General features: G+C 36.0%; 1 protein-coding gene across 2 annotated transcripts in view; it reads right to left on the bottom strand.

Annotated features, from left to right (window-relative positions):
- The window catches only part of CDH12 (cadherin 12), a 157868-nt gene extending 145711 nt beyond the window's left edge, over nucleotides 1-12157 (bottom strand). For both annotated transcript variants that reach the window (XM_062568001.1, XM_062568000.1), the window contains exon 1: nucleotides 11927-12157. In XM_062568001.1, the coding sequence (XP_062423985.1) occupies nucleotides 11927-12157 (231 nt within the window). The remainder of the gene's footprint in view (nucleotides 1-11926) is intronic.
- Between the last annotated feature and the right edge of the window lie 10552 nt (nucleotides 12158-22709).

The raw sequence follows: 22709 nt of genomic DNA on the forward strand, positions 1-22709 counted from the left end.
AAAGATGCAGAAGGCAGAAAAGCAAACAGGGTAGTATGAATTTTACAACATGATAATTTTGATTGACATTTTTACTCTTATTTTAATAATTTTGGCACCTACTCTGACGATTCATGAATGTGGTAGACAAGCAAAGAATTGACAGTATTGCTCTTTTCTCCTCTACTCTTATTCCCTTGAGCTTCTTTACCTTGCAGTTACAAATTTGACATTATTAATGTCAAGACTAGGAATGGTTTTGGATAATCTAAGAGCATTGCAGTGGTTGGATGTAGAGAAATTTAATCAGTAATCCTTTATTTGACTTCCAGGTAGGCAGATCTGCCCAGATCTTTTAGTTGCTGCATTGTTCAGCATAGAGAGAACTCCCTCTTTACCAGTGCAGACAACATCAAACTGTAAATGAATATTTATAAAAAAAACACACATTAAAAATAAAATAAAGGCAGAAGGATGGACTTTCTAGTCTCCAAGGTTTTAATACAGTTTTGATAATTATTCTGACAAATAATGCAGTCTTTCCTCTGCTTCATTCCCTTACTGAAGGGAGCTAATACATTCCTGCCTCACAGAGCTGCTTCAAGGATAATCATTGCAGTGTTCAGATGCCTTAAGGATGAGGGTCATAAAAGTATCTTTGTGGATCACAACATTTTATAGAGAAGGGAATTCATTTTGTATAGGATTGAATACAGTTATATATATATAAAAAAAAGTCCAGTCCTTCTAAAACAAAAGAATTGTTTACACACTGCTTTTTTTTTTTTTTTTTTTTTTTTTTTTTTTTTAATAATTGACAATATATCTAGGTTTTCTACCCTGGGTAATAAAATTATGCTACAACAAAACAGTGAAGTTACAGCTAGACTTATATGGCAGAATTTTACACTCAACCTGCTAAAGTAGGAGTGATGTAGAATTCTGACAATTCAGAAACAGGCCCTACAAGACTTTCAGACTTTCAGATATGGCTAATGAAGCATTGCAATCCATGTGTCAGAATGATAAATAAAGTAAATCAATCTTGCTTGTGTCTCATATGAAAGAAGAAGTTGGTTTTGTCTTATGTTTTTCATTACCAAAAAAAAAAAAAAAAAAAAAAGCCAGAATTCCTGCATTGCATTTAACTTTTCTAATCATACGAGAGTAGTCTGCCAGCACAGAAATTACTCAGAAGTAGATACTATACTTTTTAAAAAGTCACAGTAACATGTATTTTTACCAAAAAGAAATACTTACTAAAACTGATCACTGTTTCAAGTTTTCAGCATCTTTATTACAGCTCTTAAACTGCACAAATGCTGTCTGCCGGAATTCATTAGGCGTATGTGTGAATCTCCTGATTCCACAAACACTCATCGATTTTTTTTCTAGAACTCTACTGCTGGCATCAATTAGGGTTAAACTAGAAGCAGTACCTGCTGTTGGACTGGTACAGCTGGGGCTGACAAGAAGCAGCTATTAACTGTCTTTTATTATAGTGCTGAAAAAGTGTTTTAAGACTCTACAAGAAATACACTGTACTAATAACTTCATTGAGTTTTTTTTTTTTTTTCTTGGCTTGCACTTTACCAGTTTATGCTTCAGTTCTCACAATAAGAGAGACATTGTTAAAGCAATTAGACTGCTCTGCACTGCATTTTTACTGTTAATCAGTAATTCACATAAACTGTAATACCTAAATATCTATAGGCTGATGTTTTTCGATGCAGTGACTCAGGTTAAACATCTAACTTATTTTGACATCCTAAAGAAAACGTCTTTGGTTTCTGTTATGAAATACTAGACAAACTCTACTCTCTTCAACAGAGTAACACTACATTCACTCCAAGACACAGGAAAAAAAAAAAAAAAAAAAAAAAAAAAAGATAAATCTCAGGTAACCAGCTTAGTGATCACCAGCTTACTCCAAGATCACTGTTGAAAAGCAATGACACTGGAAGAATTAGAATAGAACAACCTCTGCTGAACGGCACTGGGTCATTCCCAAGGAATATTGCTTGCTCACTGCTGTAGTCAAAGGGAGGAAAGATTTTACTAATTAAAGCACATTTATTGACATTACCTTCTGAGATATTGGAATAGAAAATTCTCTCTAATCTTGCTTCACCTTATGATTTTTTTTTAAGGGCAAGTGTAAATAAGTGCCAGAGAATTTCTAAAAACCTAGGAAAGGACAGAACATCAAAATACTGGGGTACACATGCCTGACAGTCCTAAATGCTTATTCAAGCAGAACAAAAAATACGTGATTTGCTTAAATTTGCCTGGAAATTACTTTATATACAAAGAATGTATGCAAACATACACAGAACTCTCAGGGTTTTTGAATTTACAAGATAAACAAAGACTTCACTCGCAGAACAAAAGCAGTAGGTATAATAAGTTTTCATTCATTTACTTTTTGCTTTACAGTGTATCAGCAGTCAGACTTACACGATATGTTTTCAACTCTTATCCATATTGGCAGGTTGTTTTATTTCCATGAAGCAGATTGCGAAGTGTGATATAAATGACTTACTACATTTTCCAAAAATGGCCTAAGATTTGTATGAAAAGACAGAAACCTCACAGCATGAAGACATTTGGCAATATTTACAATCTGCACGTACCCTGTCTTTTGCAGTTGCATTTGAGTTAGGGCTCCCTCGAATGCCCCCCATGGCCACGTTTGCCAGAGCAGAGATCAAGCTGGGTCCCTCTCAGCTAAAGGCAGAGAGAACCTCTAAGGGGCTCACAGGGGGCTCTGAGGAGGCTCAGCTAGCTTTTTATGGAAGATATGCAACTAGGAACATGTATGAAAAAAGCTAGAGAAACAGTTGTGAAATGTTCAATAGGAGGAAGGATGTAGAGTTTGCAAGGCAAGGATATTTGCAACAATACCACAAAAGTCTTGCTAACTGGACATTTTTCTCAATATCATATTATGATGCTGACCTGCAATTTTAAACTTTTCTAATGTTGTATTATTATTAAAATATCCAATGAAGGCAGGATTATAACTCTCTTCCTCCTAGTATTTATTTTAATTTATTTATATGTATATTTTATATTTATTTATATATGCTTCATATTGAATTTCTTCTACTGTTTAAATCCTCAGTCTCATAAGGTCCTTTGACCCTACTTCACATTCTACCTTTGTCTTTACTAACCCGAATTATTCAGTTTCACCAGCAAACATTGTCACCTGGACATTCACTCCCTTTTCTAGATCATTCATGAACTTGTTAAATAACACAGGTTCCAGCCTAGAGCCTCACTAAATACAGCACGATGGAGTCCAGGATGCAAAATTATGTATATATATTTTTTTCTGTGATCAGTTTTGTATTTTCGTGACATAAGGGGTCACTAATTTATCTGTCACTGAAAATCCACTGTTTTTAAATAAGCGGTAGCTGTGTCATAAAGGCTTCCGGTTCAATAGCACCAATAACAACTTCAGCTTATATACTAGAGACTAACAGATAAAAAAAATTATCTGCCAGTTGTTAAAGCTGGTGCTGGAAGGCTGGAGTCTTTTTCCAAACTCTGCTTTGTTCTCTACCCACACTTTTCTCCCTGCTGTAGAGGTGAAGGATAAACAGCTGCACACAGCTGTTTTAGATAAAACTTACTGTATTTCTGAAGCTTCTATTTACTGTTTGAGTTAAGAGTACTATGCCTCAATCTATAAAATTTTGGGTACCATCACTTGGGGGAATAACGTCCGAAGACAGCAAAGCACAGATATATGAACCTACTAGAAGCAAAATGTGATATTTTAACTAATTGAAGGAAAATATCGGCAACAAGTAACAGAACACTGTGGTACCTGTGATGTAAGGTATTGGGCATCCTCCAGCCCGCCAGCTTTAGTGCAGTCAGTGGCAGAACTTCAACTGGTTTTAGAAGGACCAAGATTTCATCTGTCATTGCCCCCGGCTGTTTCTAGCTACGGCATTATTTCCACAATTTCTGAATTTGTATAAAATCATTCTTTCTTGCCATCTTACTTCTTGAGTATTTCTTCACATCTTATTCCATACATACTCTTTTAATCTCTTTTTCTACCATACTTTAATCTCTTTTTCTACTGTTCTTTTTACATTTTGTAGTACAGTAAGAATCAACAATTATTTTACTTTTTTTTCCACGTGTTTATGAAATGAAATATTCCTCTAGAAGAAAACAAAATTTAAGCTGTTAACTAATAAAACTATATGTGGTTTACTTTCACTCTGTGCCAATGGTGGTGGATGTTTTCTTCAATGTGTTAAATTATTATGTTTTTCAGCCTTTCCCCCTCCTTCTTCACCTTTCCTGAAATATCTACCCCCAGGCTAATTTCACCTGGAGTATGTCTTGCTTAAGTACCTCGCTCCTTAGTCATCCACTCTTGCCTATACAGAGCTATATCATGTATCACTGCTTCACAGTGGTTGCACTACACATGCTCATGCTACCACATACTGAACTAAAACAAGGAATTTATCCAAGTTTAAACTAATCCTGGAAATAAAAGAGGAAGACAGTTTTAAATGAGATTGTTCTTGCAGTTGAATTAATTTTGTGCTCCCAGAAACAATATAACCTCTCATTGACAAATGACTCTACAATTTTAATGGATTACTTGGAATTTTATAATCAATATTTAGATTGAGTAAATGGTCAGGAATAAGGAGGAATAGAGATAGCCAAGAGTAACCCAACAGTGAGACCCAACAGCGTTCATATAACAAAAACTTTTTACTCCTAGGATATGTTCATTTTGTTGTTTATTGTTCTGTTCCAGTTGGAAGACATCTAATCTAATCTGTTTTGCATTTGGATTAACATGTAGCAAAGACAAGGCCCACTTAAGAAGGCAGTTCCTTTTATGAAGCCTAGTAATATATCTGGCAAAAGTAAGCAAGCTTTTGAGTGCACAAGGCTTTCTACAGATCAGAACATAAACTGCAGAGTTCAAAGTTAAATGTAAAGTGAGACCATTGCTCAGAATTTAATTGGATATGTACCAGCTCATCTCTGAGGAATAAAGCAATTGCAACTTTTGCAGCAGAGTGGATGTCAAGGGTACGAAGGCAGAAAAGGGGATTATAAAACAGTTATCTCTACAGGGAGAGGAGAGACAGGTCATTTAGAGCCTATGGAAGGCGGAGATGTGTGTGAGAGAGGGAAACTGTCCCTGCCATAAAACCAAGATCAGCACAGAGTTCACTGCTGGACTGCTATATAACACTGTTGCATTATATAGCATTATAGTTTGGTATATATGCACTCTAATCACTCTCAGAAGCACAGGTTATTGCAGCTTGGGACTTCCACCATGAAAAGACTCTCAAATTGGGTATTTCTTCTCTTCAGCACCTGATAAGATTGCCAACCCAAATAAATTTGAGTATTGTTAATAAATGTTATATTTATACATGATTATTGAATTTCAATAGTGACATTCAAAAAAAAAAATCTACAGTGGATGTAACGTTTTTCCTTACCAGCTTACTTCCTACAACCTCTTTTCTATTTCTTTCTCAATGGTGACAATATGAACTACAGACAAATACTGGCGCCATTAACACCATCAACTCAGTTGTATGCTGAAGTCTTTGGAGAGCGTGCACCTTCATACTAACAACAGCATCTCCACAGGCTTTCAGCCTTCTTACGCTGCTGTTTGAACTCTAGGCCAATACAGTCTGCTGAGTTTCAGAGTTTTAACTTTTTCTACTTACGACCTCCCTACCAATCAAGAACAACGGTCACCACCTTTCACATCTCCTAAAATGTGGGTTACAACTCAAGAAGTTGATCTTTCCTTTTCATTTTGATCCACCTTCATCCTGAATTCATTCTTTCTCCTCTCGTACAATCAATGAAAGTAGTTTTCATCTTTGCTTGGTCTGCAAATACCTCATATAATTTTCATGAATGCTACAACCACAGGCAGAAGGTGTTGTTATTACCAGTATTTGTGCTTCTAACTTTCCCACTATGAGCTACCTGAAGTAAATCAATGAATAAGTGGAGTCACTGGATCAATAAGAAGTATTCTGTTATACCTAAGTTGCTCATCTATACAACACATGACAATAAAGCTGGGTCTTTATGCACCTTGTAAAAAGATGAGCTTGCAAAAGGAAACATTAAATGCAAGTTTGAGTTGCTCATGGGAGTTCTGCATTTCCATGGTCCTACTTCCACCCTGCAATTTCATGTGCAGCTGTCAAAATTGCTTTGTGTCTCCTGCACTTTCTGTGATATACAAGACACAAAGCTTTCAAAGTCATCACTTTTTTCTCTAGCTAACAATAAGTGAAAGAGACGAAGTCAAATGGTCTCAGCTCAACACAGCAAGATGAGAGCTGCAGAGTTTTGCCCCTAGATCTGATTCCTTTTATACTTTCGTGCTATTTCATGTCTTTTCATCAGTTTTCATATCTGTAAAATTGTGACAATATTAGGCAGTCAATGTTTGGGAAGAGAATTACATGAGGATCAAGTGATGCTTTCTAGAACATTTCAAAGATAAAAAAAATAAAGTCACATTCATTTTCACTTGGAAATATGCACAGTAAATACTCAGCCAATGATTAAGCAATACCTGGGAGAGGACTATTAATTATAAAGATGGGAGAATGGATGTTGCAAAATGAGGAGAACTATGTAAGGTAAGGTCAAATTATCAAACACAACCAAATTAAAAAGAAAAAAAATGCTCCTTTTCAGTGAGGTGCAATAACAGATCACACACACATCTCATCATGCTGGAAGGCTGAATAAAAGCAGGTAATTTAGATCTTACTGGATTCATTTTACTTCACACGTGCACAGCTGGTTCTGCATTTTAGCTGAGAAATCCGTTAATTTGGTAAGCCAGACTAACATTACCATCTCAGGCTCACTAAAGCCAACAGGAATTTCACCCTGGCATCTGCAGACAGAAGTGGATATACAAATCCATGTTAACATGTGCTGAACAAGCTCACTGTTGTAACTACAGTTCCCGCCCTGTCAAATTAAAAATATCAAGAAGTGAGCAACTGTGATGCCCTTCTCAAGAGCGTGAATTAACAGGTTACGTGGAGCAGTACCTGTAACAACAACTCTCATCTCCTTGAGGGCGGCACAGTGCAAATGTCTAACGGAAATGATACAAGTCTCTTTTGAGTGCTTTTGCTTCAATTGTGGGCATAGAATTTGATAATCTACCAGATTTTAATGAAACATTGTATGTTTCTTATTAACAGAAATCTTGCAGAAATATAATTAAAAGAAAGGATTAGATTAATCAGGGTGGAGGTACTGAGAGAGACTTAAACCATTTTTTTCTTCAAAGGTCAGTAGCATTTAAATTATGTATACACATTTATTTTTCTTTAATTCTATCTTTTTGCTTTCATGTTAATTCAATGCTTGTGAATCAAACCAGATTGAATGACATAGTACTGGAAATTTGTTTGCCTCAGAACAGATTTTGCACAAGTACTGCAAAATTTCCTCCCTGGACTGCCCTGTCATCCAGACATCCATATGGCAGAGCAAAGAACGTAAAATCAGAGCATGCATGCAAAAAATGATACTGTTTTAAGTCTGAAAAAAATGGTCCATTTGAATTTCATAGTACTAAAATCTATCCACTACAAAATGCATAAATGGGTATTGTGTTCATATTTCAGATGCAGTGGACAAATTACTAACCACCAGAAAAAACACTCTGCTCTGCTCACAGATGCGTAGCAGAGAACTGCTCTGCATGCTTCTTACCAGCACCGTTTCTACCTTCGTATATGGGGAACCATCCGAACACAACGAGGATTTCTCATGACCGAGTCCGACAAAAAAATACCATTCTGTTATGTGAATCCCATATGGCCATATTGCAGTTGCGGCTATAACGTTTTTCAGTTGCTTGAGGTCACAACAGAAAATTCTGTAGCAGATGTACGTGTACCTATATGTGTGTGAGCACGTATAATGCAATGGAAGTTTAGAGAACAAAATCACACAAAACAGGGCAGTATAGGTGAGTCATTAGCAAGATAATACTGACAAGCTGAGAATATTTAGTTGTTGCACATTGGAAAACCAAGTGACTGTTACCTTGAAAAGGACTTTGTAATGTTTTCCTGTGTACTCCTTCTTGTGTTCAGCAAAGCTACCACACGCTTGTCCGCAAGCTTGAGGAGAACCAGTCAAAATCCCCACGAAGAGCTACTGTGCAGGCGTACAACACCCCAAAAAAGTTGCAATGTATTCAAATGCAAGGAATATATGTATGTATGTGTGTGTGTGTGTGTGTGTGTGTGTATATATATATTTGTATATGTATACACACTAAAATGCATGTATATATAAATGGAAATATGCTACATGCTTAACAACCAACACTTTTTGCTTTCTTTTATTTTGATAATGAGGAACCTATATTGTTCTTTTCCTATATTTTGTTCTCTTGAACCTTCAATTTAAGCTGTCCCTGTACGTCATTATCAAAACAGAAAAATAAAGGAGGAGTTTAGCAAGGTTGATAAAGTTCCAGTGGGCTTGGGCCTCACTATCCCTGCATAAGAGAAATTAAAAATGCTTCCTTGTTAGCAATTTTAAACCGTTAGGACATAGCCCTGCCTGAGAATCAACCATGTATTTCTCTCACTGATCCGGGAGAACTAAGGCACAAAAAAGAATTATGACCTTCTTAATCTTAGCCTATACATATGCTACTTTATGGAGCTTCATGATACCAAGAAAACACACAGAGAACAGTAAAATATGTACCTTCAGGTTTTCTCTACAGAATCCCTCCAACTTGCAGAAATGTGTCACATGGCAGCACCATATTCCAACTTTGTATTTTAGCCTAGGTCTGATACCTGGATCTCTATTAACGGGGACTACCTTTTAGTTGGTAATCTGTTGGATTTTTCTGGGACTTCCATATTACATAAGCAGAGGATTTCCACACTTTTGATTTAACATTCAGGTTAAGTGGTCAAGGTATACTAAGTATTTTTATTTATTTATTTATTTTCAGCTTTAAATGTGTCGACATGAAGCACTATTTCAAGATCTCTAACTGTGAGCTAGAGTAAACCCCATCAGTTTCTAAACTATATTTTGATTTGCAACCTGACACTTCTTGAGATAGTCTTCTAAAAACAGACATAAAATGAACTGAGTGTGTTGGCTGATAACAGCTGACATTACTGCTGTAAATCTGTGTTCTCCTCCAGGTGGCTTCCAAAATTAACTAGTCATCCCTAACTGTTTAGTGAAATTGTCAGCTGATTTAATAGATGCATTAAACTCCTATTTATAAATTACTGTGACATTGTTAGTGCCGCAGTTCTATAATAAGCAATATAAACGCCAATGCATCTGTCACTATATTGTGCCCTGCTATCATGGCTGGGAGAAGAAATGAGAAAAACTGTAATTCCGGGTCACATGAAATAACCTACACTTTTAAAAACACTTAATATTACTTTAAGATTTAACACTAGTATCCCAGAAAGAATTAATTTATTTACATTTTGTTGTAGAACAATGTTAAATTGTCATAACAATAAAACAAAGGTATTTCTGCAATCAATCAGGAACTTGATTATATTTCATATCTTAAAAAAAAATCATTGTTTTTTTTTAATTACCTAAATCTAAAGCTATTGATTAGCCACCATTAAGTATATTTTGGTATGTTAAGGATCGCTATGAATTTATACTGAGCATTATTTTCACATTTTGGATTTAACATCACAATTTCTCTGAAGTAAGAACTTCTTCCATTCAGTACTCTGCCTTCTTTGAGTGCTTATGGAGGAGCAGAGGAAATTGCTAATATCGCCAACATCTTTTTTTTTTTTTTTTTTTTTTTTTTCCTTTAAAGAGATAAGCGAAGAATGGCTTATCCAAAAACTGGCAGGTCCTTTCTCAGGTTGAACAAAATGGTTAATACAGATAAAATAAGCTATAATAAACATCAAATGGAAGCTGAGAAGGTAATAAACAGTTTCAAAAAATGACAGTCTGGAATGGATTTCCTGTTCTAGAAACAGATTTTCTGATTTGATATGATGGATGTACTAACTACATATCCTAAATTATCTTGTGTTTTGCCAAGCTGATCTCTCTGTATTTTATTTTATTTAGTAGGTAGAAGCAGCACATTTTCTTGAAGTATATCATAAGTACTCAAGAAGCATCGCTGTTACGTATACTGCAGTTCAATTACATCTCTTTCCTCATATTTGAAAAAGGTCTTTTCAGCAACTTGAAACAATTTTTAGAAATACCGTCAGGTTTAAAAACATGTGATGTGATAAGCTTTATTCTTAATGAAAATATCCTGTTAATTCTGAAGTTACTTCTTATTCAAAATGTATCGATAATAGGCAATTTTGTGCAAAAACAATATGGTTTTGGCAGCCCACAGTTGACCCTAGATGCTTGCCCAGCCCACGAAGGGATGAAGACTCGTGAATTACAGTGGTGCAGTGATAGCGTCGCCGTTTTCTGAGGTTAAAGCACAGCAGTCGTGTTGCTGCTGCTGCAGCACTGCGTGTGATTAGAGTCCTGGTCTGCACCTTTCGCTAGCAGTCAGAGCAAAGCTGTGTTAGAGAAAGCATCGTTGTAACATCCACGAGCAACTGATACGCAGTTTATCATGCTGTGATCTCCCTTTCCTTCTCAGGCTGTAAAACAGACTTACCGTATTATCATTGTAATGTATAAACACATGGCTTTTCAGATCTTTTTGACTAACATGCTTTAGCGCTTAACACTAATGCCTGAATCTGTACTATCCAAGTATGTTTTGGGCTGGTTTGTCAAATCACCTAGTGAATCACACACGGTTTTCTACTGTTCTGTTTATACCTCCTTTATTGGTAAGGGTTTTTTGGAAAGGCAGGAGGGAAAATTAATTTTCTGTGAATTTTAGTTATACTTAGAAGAAATTACTCCTTTTCTGCCTTTATACCAAAAATAGAGAGTAAAAATACGATGTTAAGGTAGAAACCAAAGCATGATGCCTTGTTTTCATTGTAAATGAACCTGAACCCATCATCTAGGGGAGCAGCATCTAGGGGCTCAGGAAATAGACCCTTGACTTGTTATTTTCATCCAGTAAGGGCCTCCCCTCAAACTGAAAATTATACATAACAGGTATTAATATAATATGTACCATGCTACGTTTCTTTTTCAGATCTCATTATCATCTTCCCTTTCTGAAAACACTGCTCCCTAAATTCATTCCCCTAGTCACATATACACAAGAAGCAGGCTATCAAGTTACTTACTCACTATTAAAGAAACAGTGGCCACAAAATGAGAAAGAGAATTGTATATATTCTGTGCAAGCATGGCTGTACATATGTGTGCACCGAGAATAAAAGCTACTATGCAAGAGTCTGAATTATGAAGTCATGAAGCATATTAGAAATACATGAAAAGATTCTGAACAATCAAAAAGAAAAGCAAATGATACCGAGGCATACAATAACAGAGCAGAAAGCAGTTATTCATGTTGGCTGAACACCACTTGGAGTAATCCTCCCACTCACAGAAATGACTGTGTGCATTCTAGGCTAAAAATTTCTGGGTTCTACTCTTATCCTTCAAATTGATCTAACATTTGTTGTTAAAAATAAAAAGTAATATTACAGTAGATGCTGTGAAAGTTAGTTGTGCACCACAAGCTTATTTCAGGATTTTCTTTTTCTTTCTTTTTTTTTTTTTTAATCCAAAACTAGGATAAAGAAATAAGATAAACATCATAATAATGTCCATAACAGACATATGAGAGGCTGGAAGGTGAGGGAGATGAACAGATAGAACTACTGTCTGCTGAAGAAAATTGGTCCCATCAGAAACATGCACATTTTTATAGCACATTTTACTATTTGTCTGTGTCATTACAACTTTTAAAGAAAGAGTGAAAAATTACCTTTCCCACATACTGGGGTTCGGAGCCCATGTACTCCTCCAGCACAAAAAACTGATTCCACACCCAGCCTCGCTTGACTCGCTGGGCAGATGACCTCCTCCCTGGCACTGGGACAACATTTTCTCTTGGCTCTGCTTCTAAAGTCTGCTGTGGTTGTGGATGCAGTGGCGTTAGGAGACCTCCATCAAAAAGGACCCAGAGAAGCAGGGATAAGCAGTTCCTTGTAAGCATTGGCAACAGTTTCCCTACAGCAAGTAATAAAAACTCCAGCACTTAATGCAGAGCAGAGGAATCCAGGTTTGAGGTGTCTGTGGCCTCCACCACTTAGCTTCTGATTTTATTGCGGAAATGCTAATGCAGGCATTAATCCTTCTGATGACAAGGGTTTTGCCGCATTAAATTCCATCTAAAGGGACCTATAAAAGAGATTTACATGGCAACATCAAATTACATAAAATTACATTGAAACGTTCATCAAAATTCTCACACCTAGTTAGTTTCCAGAGACAGACAAAAAAGATTAGGAATCAGAGTTTTAAAAAATATTACTATTTTGATTGTAGCACTAAGCTGCTCTAGAACATTGTCTGATAATTATAGAAATAGCTCATTCTGGCTCTACTCAGCGTTACTTTTGTGACTCTGAAGACAAGACCATAGCCTTTGCTGTATGACCCAGTTATCAAGCAAAACTCTTACAGGTCAGCAATGTCAAAAGTGTTTATTCCGGATTCACACAGAAAAATACAGGGGACAAGAGAAGTCATTCTTCTACACTGCTCTCAAGAGTTGGAATGCTTTTCCAGAAAAGCGCTTTGGAAGAATCCCCTTACTATGCCTGGACATGGATGAAGGTTATATGGAACCTTAGTCTCAGGAGAATAGGTGCGCATGAATTCCATGGGAACTTAAAAAATGGGAAATAGTGTCCATACAGTTAAATGTCACAAAGCTACCAACACACCATATGCAGTCTATGGACAAGCCTTGCATCAAAATAACAGCTATTTTGCTCTTCAGGACTACCAAAAATAAATGTATAAAATGATGTCCTGATATACGATAAAATGATGGAACTGCAGCCAGTGCAGAAATAACAGAGAAACCAGTAGGGTAAAACAATAATACCCATTTATACTGCCAAATGTCAGGTATGTAGATTAAAAATAAATCAGTGCTAACTAACTACAGGGCTGAGACAGAACTATCACATCACAGTGACAATTACAACTGTGGTGATCCTTGTAAAAGCCAAATGCCATTAGCAAAACAAAACAGAAAGAAAACAAACCTTAAAGGAATTGTTATACTACCATATTGCTCTGTTTATACCAACATAGACCATTTTAATAGAAAGACAGCTGAATAAATACACTGTGTTTCTTAGCCACAGTATGATTAACAGAAGCGCTTTCTTTTGTATTCAATAAAAGATAGCCTTAGTACAGCTGTTATCAGCACCTCTATATCAAATTCAATGGTGATAAAAACTGTTGAGAATGAGCACTCATACAATCCAAAAATCCAGTGACCCAGCCCATACTAAGGACACTGCGCAGACTGCTCAGTCTACAGAGCGCATGCTGAAACGAACGGAGCTACTCTGGAAGGTAGAATTAGTCAATAAATGGAAACACAACAGCTACATTAGCAATGGTGGGCAACATGCAAAAACTTTTGTGTTAACTTTTCCCCACTACTCAAGTTACTGATGTTCCTTTTAACAAAAAGAATGGTTTTCATGAGGCTCCTAATGCTTAAATTGAGCCCTCAGATTTTTAGGAGGCCCAGGACATTTATTTGATGAACATACTTTCCCTTTCATGTTTCTTCTTCATTTTGGGTAGACAATCAGCACTCTGTATGTTGTATTAATTTGAATTGAAGAGGATCAAAGGTTCTCTCACAACCAACATTTCTATAACCCATAGTTTTATTCTAGCTAATTTGTGGATTGAAGATTTAAGTATAAATTAATAATTCTGTTTCATTAAGACTTATAACCTAGGAATAAAGTGCTGGTCTACACTACAGTTTGCTGTTTGTCAGGTTCAAAAACACTGCTTCTAGGATTTAAGATAGATGCATTTTACTTAAAAAAAATATATACAATTTATAACACTGTGCAATTCACCACTTTGTTAGGGTCATATTGTGCCATTGATTTTTAAGCAGAAGTCTCCACCAAATCAATAATGAGATCTGCTTAAAAACCAATTACACAATATGGACCTCAGGAAAGAAGACATGGTAAAGTACTTATCATATATTTTTTCTCATTTACAAACACTGCCAAAGGCTATATTTTCCTTATGAAAAATATTATTATGATCCATAACAATAAATAGCATAAAATTTCCATTTATTAGCTACTTGCTGAAGTAGCTAAATGGAAAGGATATGTAATTAGGAGGCCAGAAGACCTAACAAATTTTGAGGGGAAAAAAAAATTTTTGGAAAAATAATAGCAATTGCTACTCTAAATATAGAACAAGCTTTCCCATTCTGATTAGAAAGGCTATGTTTGGATCTTGATAATAAAAAAGAAGGGAATACAAATGTGGTAAAAATTCACTAGTCCAGTGAAGGTGACCTACCTTCACAAAAGATTTAAGATTATTATCTGAGGATGGGAAGGAATCCTATCTACTCATGAACCTTTTCTAAAAAAGAAAAAAAAATCCTAATTTGCACTCCATACATTGCAATTTTTTTGCCATTTAGAGCAAAATATTCCTAGGTAGAAGGTTCAAAGATCCCATTTACATTATCATTTGTATTCTTTGGATTTTATTCCAGAAAACGACGACACTGCAGACCTACACTCACACAGGACCATACTACATTGCACTTGGTTACAGCACGGTGCTGCTAATGCCAAGGTCGTGGGTTCAGTCCCCACAGGGGCTATGCTGAGGGTTGGACTAGATGACCTCCAGAGGTCCCTTCCAACCTTACCATTCTATGAGCCACACTGAGTATCAATATATGTGGAATGTATTTCTGTTAACAACTATTTTTATTTAACAGGTCACATTACTTTTCACGCTTCCCTCTTCAGTGCATTCCACAGCACATCACATTAGGTTCAGACTGTATTCCTCCATAATTCAGTTCTAAGACTTCCAAACTCCTGTGCGTCCCCTGACCCACTACTGCAGGATGTGTGCCTAGTTCTTAATGGTAAAATCACAGTAACCATGCAACATAGCAAAAAAAACCTCTAAGTAACCTTTTGAATTGGCTAGGTATGGATGAAAGTTAGAAATAAACAACATAAAAAAAAAGTGGTGGGATGGTCTGCCCTGCTTCACAGACCTCAAAATCATGCAGTATTCAACTGAACTGCTATACCGCAGCTCTTTGCGGAGGAAGCTCTGTACATTACAGTTCTCCCAGCAGATCTCAGCCTCCGGCCATGTCTGTCAGTCAGGGAGCTTTTAAAATGTTATACAGCACCAAAAGTAATGTGAAGAGATTGAAGGACTTCAGTGAAAGGGGAACAATTCCCCTTTGGCTGGAAGGCTAGTAACCAAGTGCAAAATACGTAGCACTTTAACCCCTTCACTCTTGGTCTCTCGGATTTCCAAATGTATGTTTCAGAAAGAGGAAAGGGCGATGCTATCACTGCTTCATACTTAAAGCTTCAAGATGCTGCTGAAAGGGAGAGAAAAAAGGAGAGGCTATCAGGTGTTGCTGTATGGGACTGCAGCACAGGTACCCTCATTCGCTGCAGAAGAGTTCAGTGTGAAGATTTTCTTTTAACCTAAAGCTTGTCAGTGTGAAGGCCAGTTATGGAAAACATGCTCAGTTCCCATTCTAGCTTTCTGCTGCATAAAATTTGAGCAATAGGAAACTGAGACAGAAGGTCTCCTGTCTCCTCTTCTTCCTCAACAATTCTCTGCCTGCTTTGGAAGAAGTCTGGTAGAAGTGGCCTGATACATTATATTTAATAATGTGCCTGGAACTTGCATAGCAATTCAAAGGTTAAGACTGGTATTTGCTTTAGTGTGTTTTTAAGGGTTTATATTTTCTTTTTAAGCTATCTATGTTTTATGCTTCCAGACAGGAAGGCAGACTTGTTCTGGGTTTTTTACCTTGTCATATGTTCATTAGACATTTAAATCTAGCAATCTTATTTACATCCCTTTGCCTGGAAAACTGTTATGAGAGCTAGGAGATAAGAATTTGGAAATCTAGTCAGAACACGTAGCTGTCAGGTAGGTACAATATTCTCTAAAAAATTTTAGGAATTATTTCCTCTGATGTTCACAACAGATATTTAGCTAGAAAGAGTTTTCAACAGATACACACTCTTAATGCATCTCTTTCCCATATAATATGAAAGTACAGAAGGCCAGATTTTTCCTAGATATTGCTTTCTTTCAAGATTAGTCATTTCTTCAGTCTGTCTCATATGGATTTAAGTACCATTACTGAGGAACTATAAAGAGAATTGTAGAGGGAGAACCTTTACACAAAATCCCCAAAATGAGTTTGACCATATCGACCAATTTATACACTAAAATTTTACATATTTTGCATTATTTCATTTCCCTAGTTTTAAAAAACAAGATCAAAGTGACCCAGAAGCATGCACGGACAATCTGTTAAAACACGGTAATTGAGAAATGTTGGTTCTATCTACTCTGCCCCAAAGACTGCAGGTTTAGTAGTTCATAAAATGCAAATGAGGAATACCATTAATATTATTTACTGAGAATAACAAAATAGAGCATAAAAAGTGCCTCTGCAAAAATTTTGTCACTGACCTGATTATACTGCCAGTCCTCAAAACAACCTGAGCAAATCAGTGTTGCAGGAACAGCAAAGCTGATGCTCACTGCTACTGTAAGAGCTTTTAATGAGAGAGCCATGGCAGAGCAGACAAGTCACCATACTAAGCCTGGCAAAGGTCAGTCCTCCTTCCGGAGAGGACAACGATACATCCTTTCCACCCCCTAATATGTCTGTAAGACCTGATTTAGAGAAGCCTTTGAAAGGCAATTCTGTATGAGGTATCTAGTTGGATCAGACATCAGATGAGCTATTGTCGCATGCAGACTAGCAAGAAACACTAAAGCTCCATGAAGCGCTCAAAACTGTCTTCAGTCCAGCAAAGATGATAATTGTCCCTCTGTGAATGGAGGCAAATTGCTTACTGACAAAGTATCCATTATGCACTGATGGTGGGAACATTTCTGCAGCCACCTTAATCATAAATCTGTCAGCATTGAGAATGCTTTTACTTATGAGAAACAACAGCTAATGTAGAACAACCACCTTCCTACCCGTAAAGAGGTTTGAAAAAGACTTGGCAGTACTGTAAAATGGTTGATCCATGCCAGATGGAAAGCCAGCTAAGATCTACAAATGAGAATATGTAATAGCTGACCATCTAACCTCACTGCTGTGCAGTATCTTGAAATAACAAAATACAGCAACAGAATAAAATGATGGCTATGTTGTTAGAATCTGATAAAATTAACTCCGAAAGTATTTGATGTAATCTGTGGTTAAAGGAATGGTAACAGGACTTGGAAAACCTCAGTTTATCTCTCACCTTGACTCAGTAGTTTTCACTGATGTTAGGCAAATAAGCTAGGGTGAGATTCTTAGAGACATATACTTAAATAATTCCCATTTGATCAGCTACTAGATTTTTGTGAATCTGATGATCTTCTATTTCACAGCCTATCTGGACACCTTAGAAAAAAACATAATACTTCCTTTTTTCTGCTTTTGTCCATCTTGTCTTTTTTGGTGAGGGGTCAGTGTAGGACCTACTTGATAACATCAAAATGAGGGGGCAGCGAGAAGAATTGTAAGTGTATAGCTTAGAAATCTCAAACTATCAAGGAGAGTATTTCTCACTCTGTGCCTCGCAGGAGTTGGAACATTTTCACAGGACGATTGAGCAAGTCTCCTCCCAGCAGCCATGAAACTCGTTTGGGAAGTAGAACACACAGAATCTGTGCCAGCTGGCTTGCACAGCAGTGGAAAAGTCATTTTTTTCTTCCTGCTAGGCAAACAACCTAACTTCTGGACTATTAACAAGGTCTTACGTAGTTATTCTTTAATCTTTGCATGAGATATGAGAAGCAAAAACAAAAAACAAAACAAAACAAAATAGAATGGTTCTCCAGCTAGTCATGAAGCTGAACACCCTCCTTCAGTGTTTTTTTCATACGACTGTCATCAATGGGAGGAACAGAGAACTAATACGATTATTGTCAACCCCCTAAATATTTTGCAGCTTCATGAAGGAAGAGAGTGCTCTCATAAAATATGAGAAATGCAGGTACAAATCTCAGAAATAGGAAAAAGATGAATCTCAGTATTTCTGAGGGATTTCACTGTTGAGACCTGTCAGATCTGTACTACTGGATAGCAAGCAGATGTTGGCCTTTCTCCTGCAATAAGGTGAGTTTAGCTCTCCATTTTTTAAATTCTGTTACAAAACTCCCCAAACCTTAGTGTTTCAGGTCAAATATTTTGGTTGGTATGAACTTACTAATTAATCAACTAGACAAGAATAATATGAATTTGGTTAAGGCTCTGATTTTTAGATTTGACTGGCAAAGACATCTTCCTTTGCAAAATAATGGCTATTTGCACAGTCAAATTTTCTACACTGAGCTAGAAATCAATTACACCTGTAGATATCAGAAGTGAAACTAATGTGAATCTGGAACACTCTATTGAATTTTTACTGGCATAAAACCAAAGGGAAACGAGAATGATGTTTCTGAGCTCCGAGAATGACTGTCCCTGCAGTACGTTCATAGCAAGGCTGACGCACAAAGATGTGTTACAACACAAAAACTGTGATATACTATACCAGTATCCAATAAACAGCATCCTCTTCATAGTACAGACTTTCTTTTTGTCTCATGTCTATGAAGTGCCTAACACTGGAAAGGAGTCAAATTATCTTTGAGATTTCTGAGTACTACAATAATAAAAGCGTTATAGCTGCACAGACATACCTTAGCAATTGGCTTTTGAATATATAAGAAAGTGATTATATAAGACAGCTTGGGTTACATAACAAAACCAAGTGATACACACTTCCAGAAGTAAAATGCAGCTGTCTAATGTTGAAAGTTGAGTGAGAAAGTAAATGATGAATTATATAAAAATATTCCACATGAGGATCAATCAAAACATTGATCCTGTCTACAACTAGTTATACATACTTACTGCATCAGCTTTTTCATCACTAGCAATACTTATAGGTATTTATGACTTAAACAAAAGCCACTGAACCATCATCCTCTACAACAGAAATTACGTTTAACCCACAAATATGCATGAGAATATCAGGGAGATAACTATCAGAAAACCAGACTGAAACTTTCATTATAAAAAATAAAATTTATCAGTCAATGCAAGAGACTTCTTGGTTCATTAAACTCTGGAAAATTAAAGCAGGTTCAAAGTAATTTTCATTACAGATTAAAAATGAATCTTTATTTCAGTGAGATTCAAGCCCAGGCCAGTAATACTTTGTAAAAATATATTGTAAATCTACAGTTTAACCATCAGTTAAAATTAAGAAATAAAATGCCTCAGAATAACACTGTTTCCTTTGCTTTAAGAAGATAGTCAGATGATGAAGTTACATCATCATTTTTTTTTTCTCTGTCTTACATCATGTTATGTTGGTCTTGCCTTGGAAAAAATACTCATGTGAATCTGTATCTACTTGATCAATGATCTAGAATCTTTATTTTTGATAAAGTACAAACATTTTCATTTCTGGTAGGAATCTATCAATGTCAGCGCTAAAGTACTGGACAATCAAGAAACCATCCTTCATTCTCTCATCCTTCTATGATTTTTAGAATAAATATATGGGATGCAGGGAAGGGAGAGAAAGACACACACATCAAGACCTTTCAACATAATAATATCTATAATTTAAGAATTTACAAATTTCACACTGCAAGTCAGAGATATTTATAATGTGGGAGATTGAAATGAATGTGAGCACATTTTAAAGTGTTCTAAAACATGCCATTTTGTTATTCCTTAGGGTCTTCTTGTTTTTTTCTAAATTGTTAAGAATTCCAGTAAATACTTTAGATTGCAAACATACTTAAGTTCTTAATATTAAAAGACCACTGATCAGGTTTTGATTATAATAGATATGATACATTATATTACAGTTTCTTGTGCTACAAAGGCTAACTAATGTAGGTAGATTGTATTAGTTTGTGTATCGTGTATAGAATGATACAATTATTACTTAAAATAAACAAACAACAAAAAAAAAAGTTGGTCTCCCATCTCCAACTATTACAATCTGGATAAAATATATTTGAAGTTCTCTGTCTCCCTCACCCTAATATTAAGAAGTATTTAATCCTCAACGTGCTTTTCCATAATACTTTATGGAAATCCACAGCTCAATTTTTACTTTTAGCCACAATCTTAAATTTTCAGTCTTCTGAAAGGTTAGTAGATTTGTTCTAACAGTATTGAATTATGTAATTTCATATGCACCATCTTCAGGGAAAATGACAGTAGTTTTGCCCAATAAGTTTCAAGCTGTCTTATCTTGTGAATATTAACAGATAGTCCCAGAGACAGCACAGGATGGAGAGATAACCCATCAATTCTCTTAATTGCTTTAACATTCTTTTGAGAGTTCTCAATATTCTGGTATCACCTACTTTACACTAGTCATACTGCTACACTTAATGGCATGCTTAATAATAAATAACTTATGCTTAGTAATTTATCTCTCTTCACAATTGGCTTTGACTTGGTCTGGCCTACCTATATATATATATATGTTTATATATATATATATATATATATGTTTTTATATATGTATATTTACATATGCTCAGCAGTTTTAAGTGGTCTATGACGCTTTTTTGATGATCGACAAACCAAGAAAAATGTCCTTTATGGGTTTGGAAACATCAGAAATAGCAATGCCAGAGCTTATATTTTTACTCTTTAAAGTTGACAGTTGCCTTTGTCTTACACATCATTACTACATGGGAGTATAAGAGCAGCCACTTGCCAAACAGGTCATCACGGTGCCTGAAACAGCCTGTATATATACATATTGACAGCACCAACTCTAATCGGAGAGCGCAGCCCTCTATAAATTAAGTCAGTCAGCACAATCCTCATCTGATTTTTGTTGTTCAAAAGCAGATGTGTTTCATGGAAGCTCACCAGACATCAGCTCTTCTCTTAGTGAAACCTTTCACTCATGTAAAACCTCTCGCTCTCCAGCTAAAGCGGAGGAGCTCCCACCCAAGTCAGCAATTGAACTCCGAGACGGTAGCATCTCAGAAATGGTAAAGGGAAGGCATTTTGCACAAAGTCTCTCCTGTGTGCCATCTGTATATTTCCCAAACTCATGACTAATGAATAGAGTAATTTTATAACAGATGCACGCTGTGAATTCCAGCACTTACAGCCCAGTGCAGACAGCAGATGAGTTGGTGTAGGGGGAAATAAAAGACTCATGTTGGTGGCACTTACTATTGCAGCCTCATTCTGTGTCTTGTCCAGAGACACAAACACAGTTCATACTTATAAAAATAATTTTCCTTTCAGCTTATTTCCTGCCCTTCTGAAGTTTAAATTAAAAGAACAAGAAAAGAATATATTAGAAGAGGGACAGATCTGCCCATTTGTATAATCCTCACACCCAGTATTAGGAAATTATTGGAGATTATCTTTATGCTATCTATAACTGTCTGATCTTTTTTTTTTTTTTTTTTCTCCACTTGGTAGATGAGTGGGCTTCTATTAGCGGGTGTGAATATATTTTCATAATTTCAGTCATACAAGTATCTGGTTTCATTTCATAAATTAAAGACAAGTTTTTTCTCTATCTATCTCTGTTGTTCATGCATACACACTCTGTCTCCCAGCATTACAAAAAATATAAGAAATATATAATCTAAAATACAATATGCAAAATGTCATAAATCTTTGAAAGTTTATTTACAACATCAGAATACCTTTCTTTGGATGAGAAAAATGTCCATAAGCAGTCATAATTCATTTTCAGTTAGTAGTGATTTAATTTAAAGTAGAAATCGCATCATCATGTTATGCTTTCCCACAGCTGCATGCTTTGAATGATTTTAACGTTTGAATAAAATAATATTAATTAAAATAAAATACATATTTTTCAGAAAATATTACACCTAATATCCTCATTCTTGATAAAAGCCAGTGGGGTTCTTTATTTTTGGGTTTAAAATTAAAACAAACTTTCTCCCTTTACCTTAGTCTTAGCTCCATGCCACAATAAAGTCACAGTTATATATATTGGGTATGTGGGTTATGATTTATATAACTTAGATCGAGACATGCAATGAGCAGTCATGCTTGTTTATTGCATATATTTCTTTTATTTTTATAATAAGCATAAATTTGTCTAGTTATTACAGTTTGCAAAGCTGTGGTTTAAATAGGAAATCAATAATGCATTTTTAAGGTTAAGCTCAGTGAAACAAAGCACTGAAATAGTCCCTGATGAGACTGCACCTCAGCTGAACTCGCAAAGAACAGCATTATGGAGAGAGGATAATGCCATACCTGCAGTATTATAGATTGCAGCCAATCAATCAGCTATACTGTAATCGCTCAGGGCATAGACCTTCTATTCCACTAAAAAAATGCCTTTGGGCCTCAAGGTAGAAAGATTGACATGCAAGAGTTTGGAGCAGCCTAAATCAAATACTTCCCTGAAATGAGTGAATTAACCTTACCAGAGGACATGGCCAAAACAAGCGCTTGCACAGGT

Source organism: Rhea pennata, chromosome 2, assembly GCF_028389875.1.
Source record: "Rhea pennata isolate bPtePen1 chromosome 2, bPtePen1.pri, whole genome shotgun sequence".
NCBI lineage: Eukaryota > Metazoa > Chordata > Aves > Rheiformes > Rheidae > Rhea > Rhea pennata.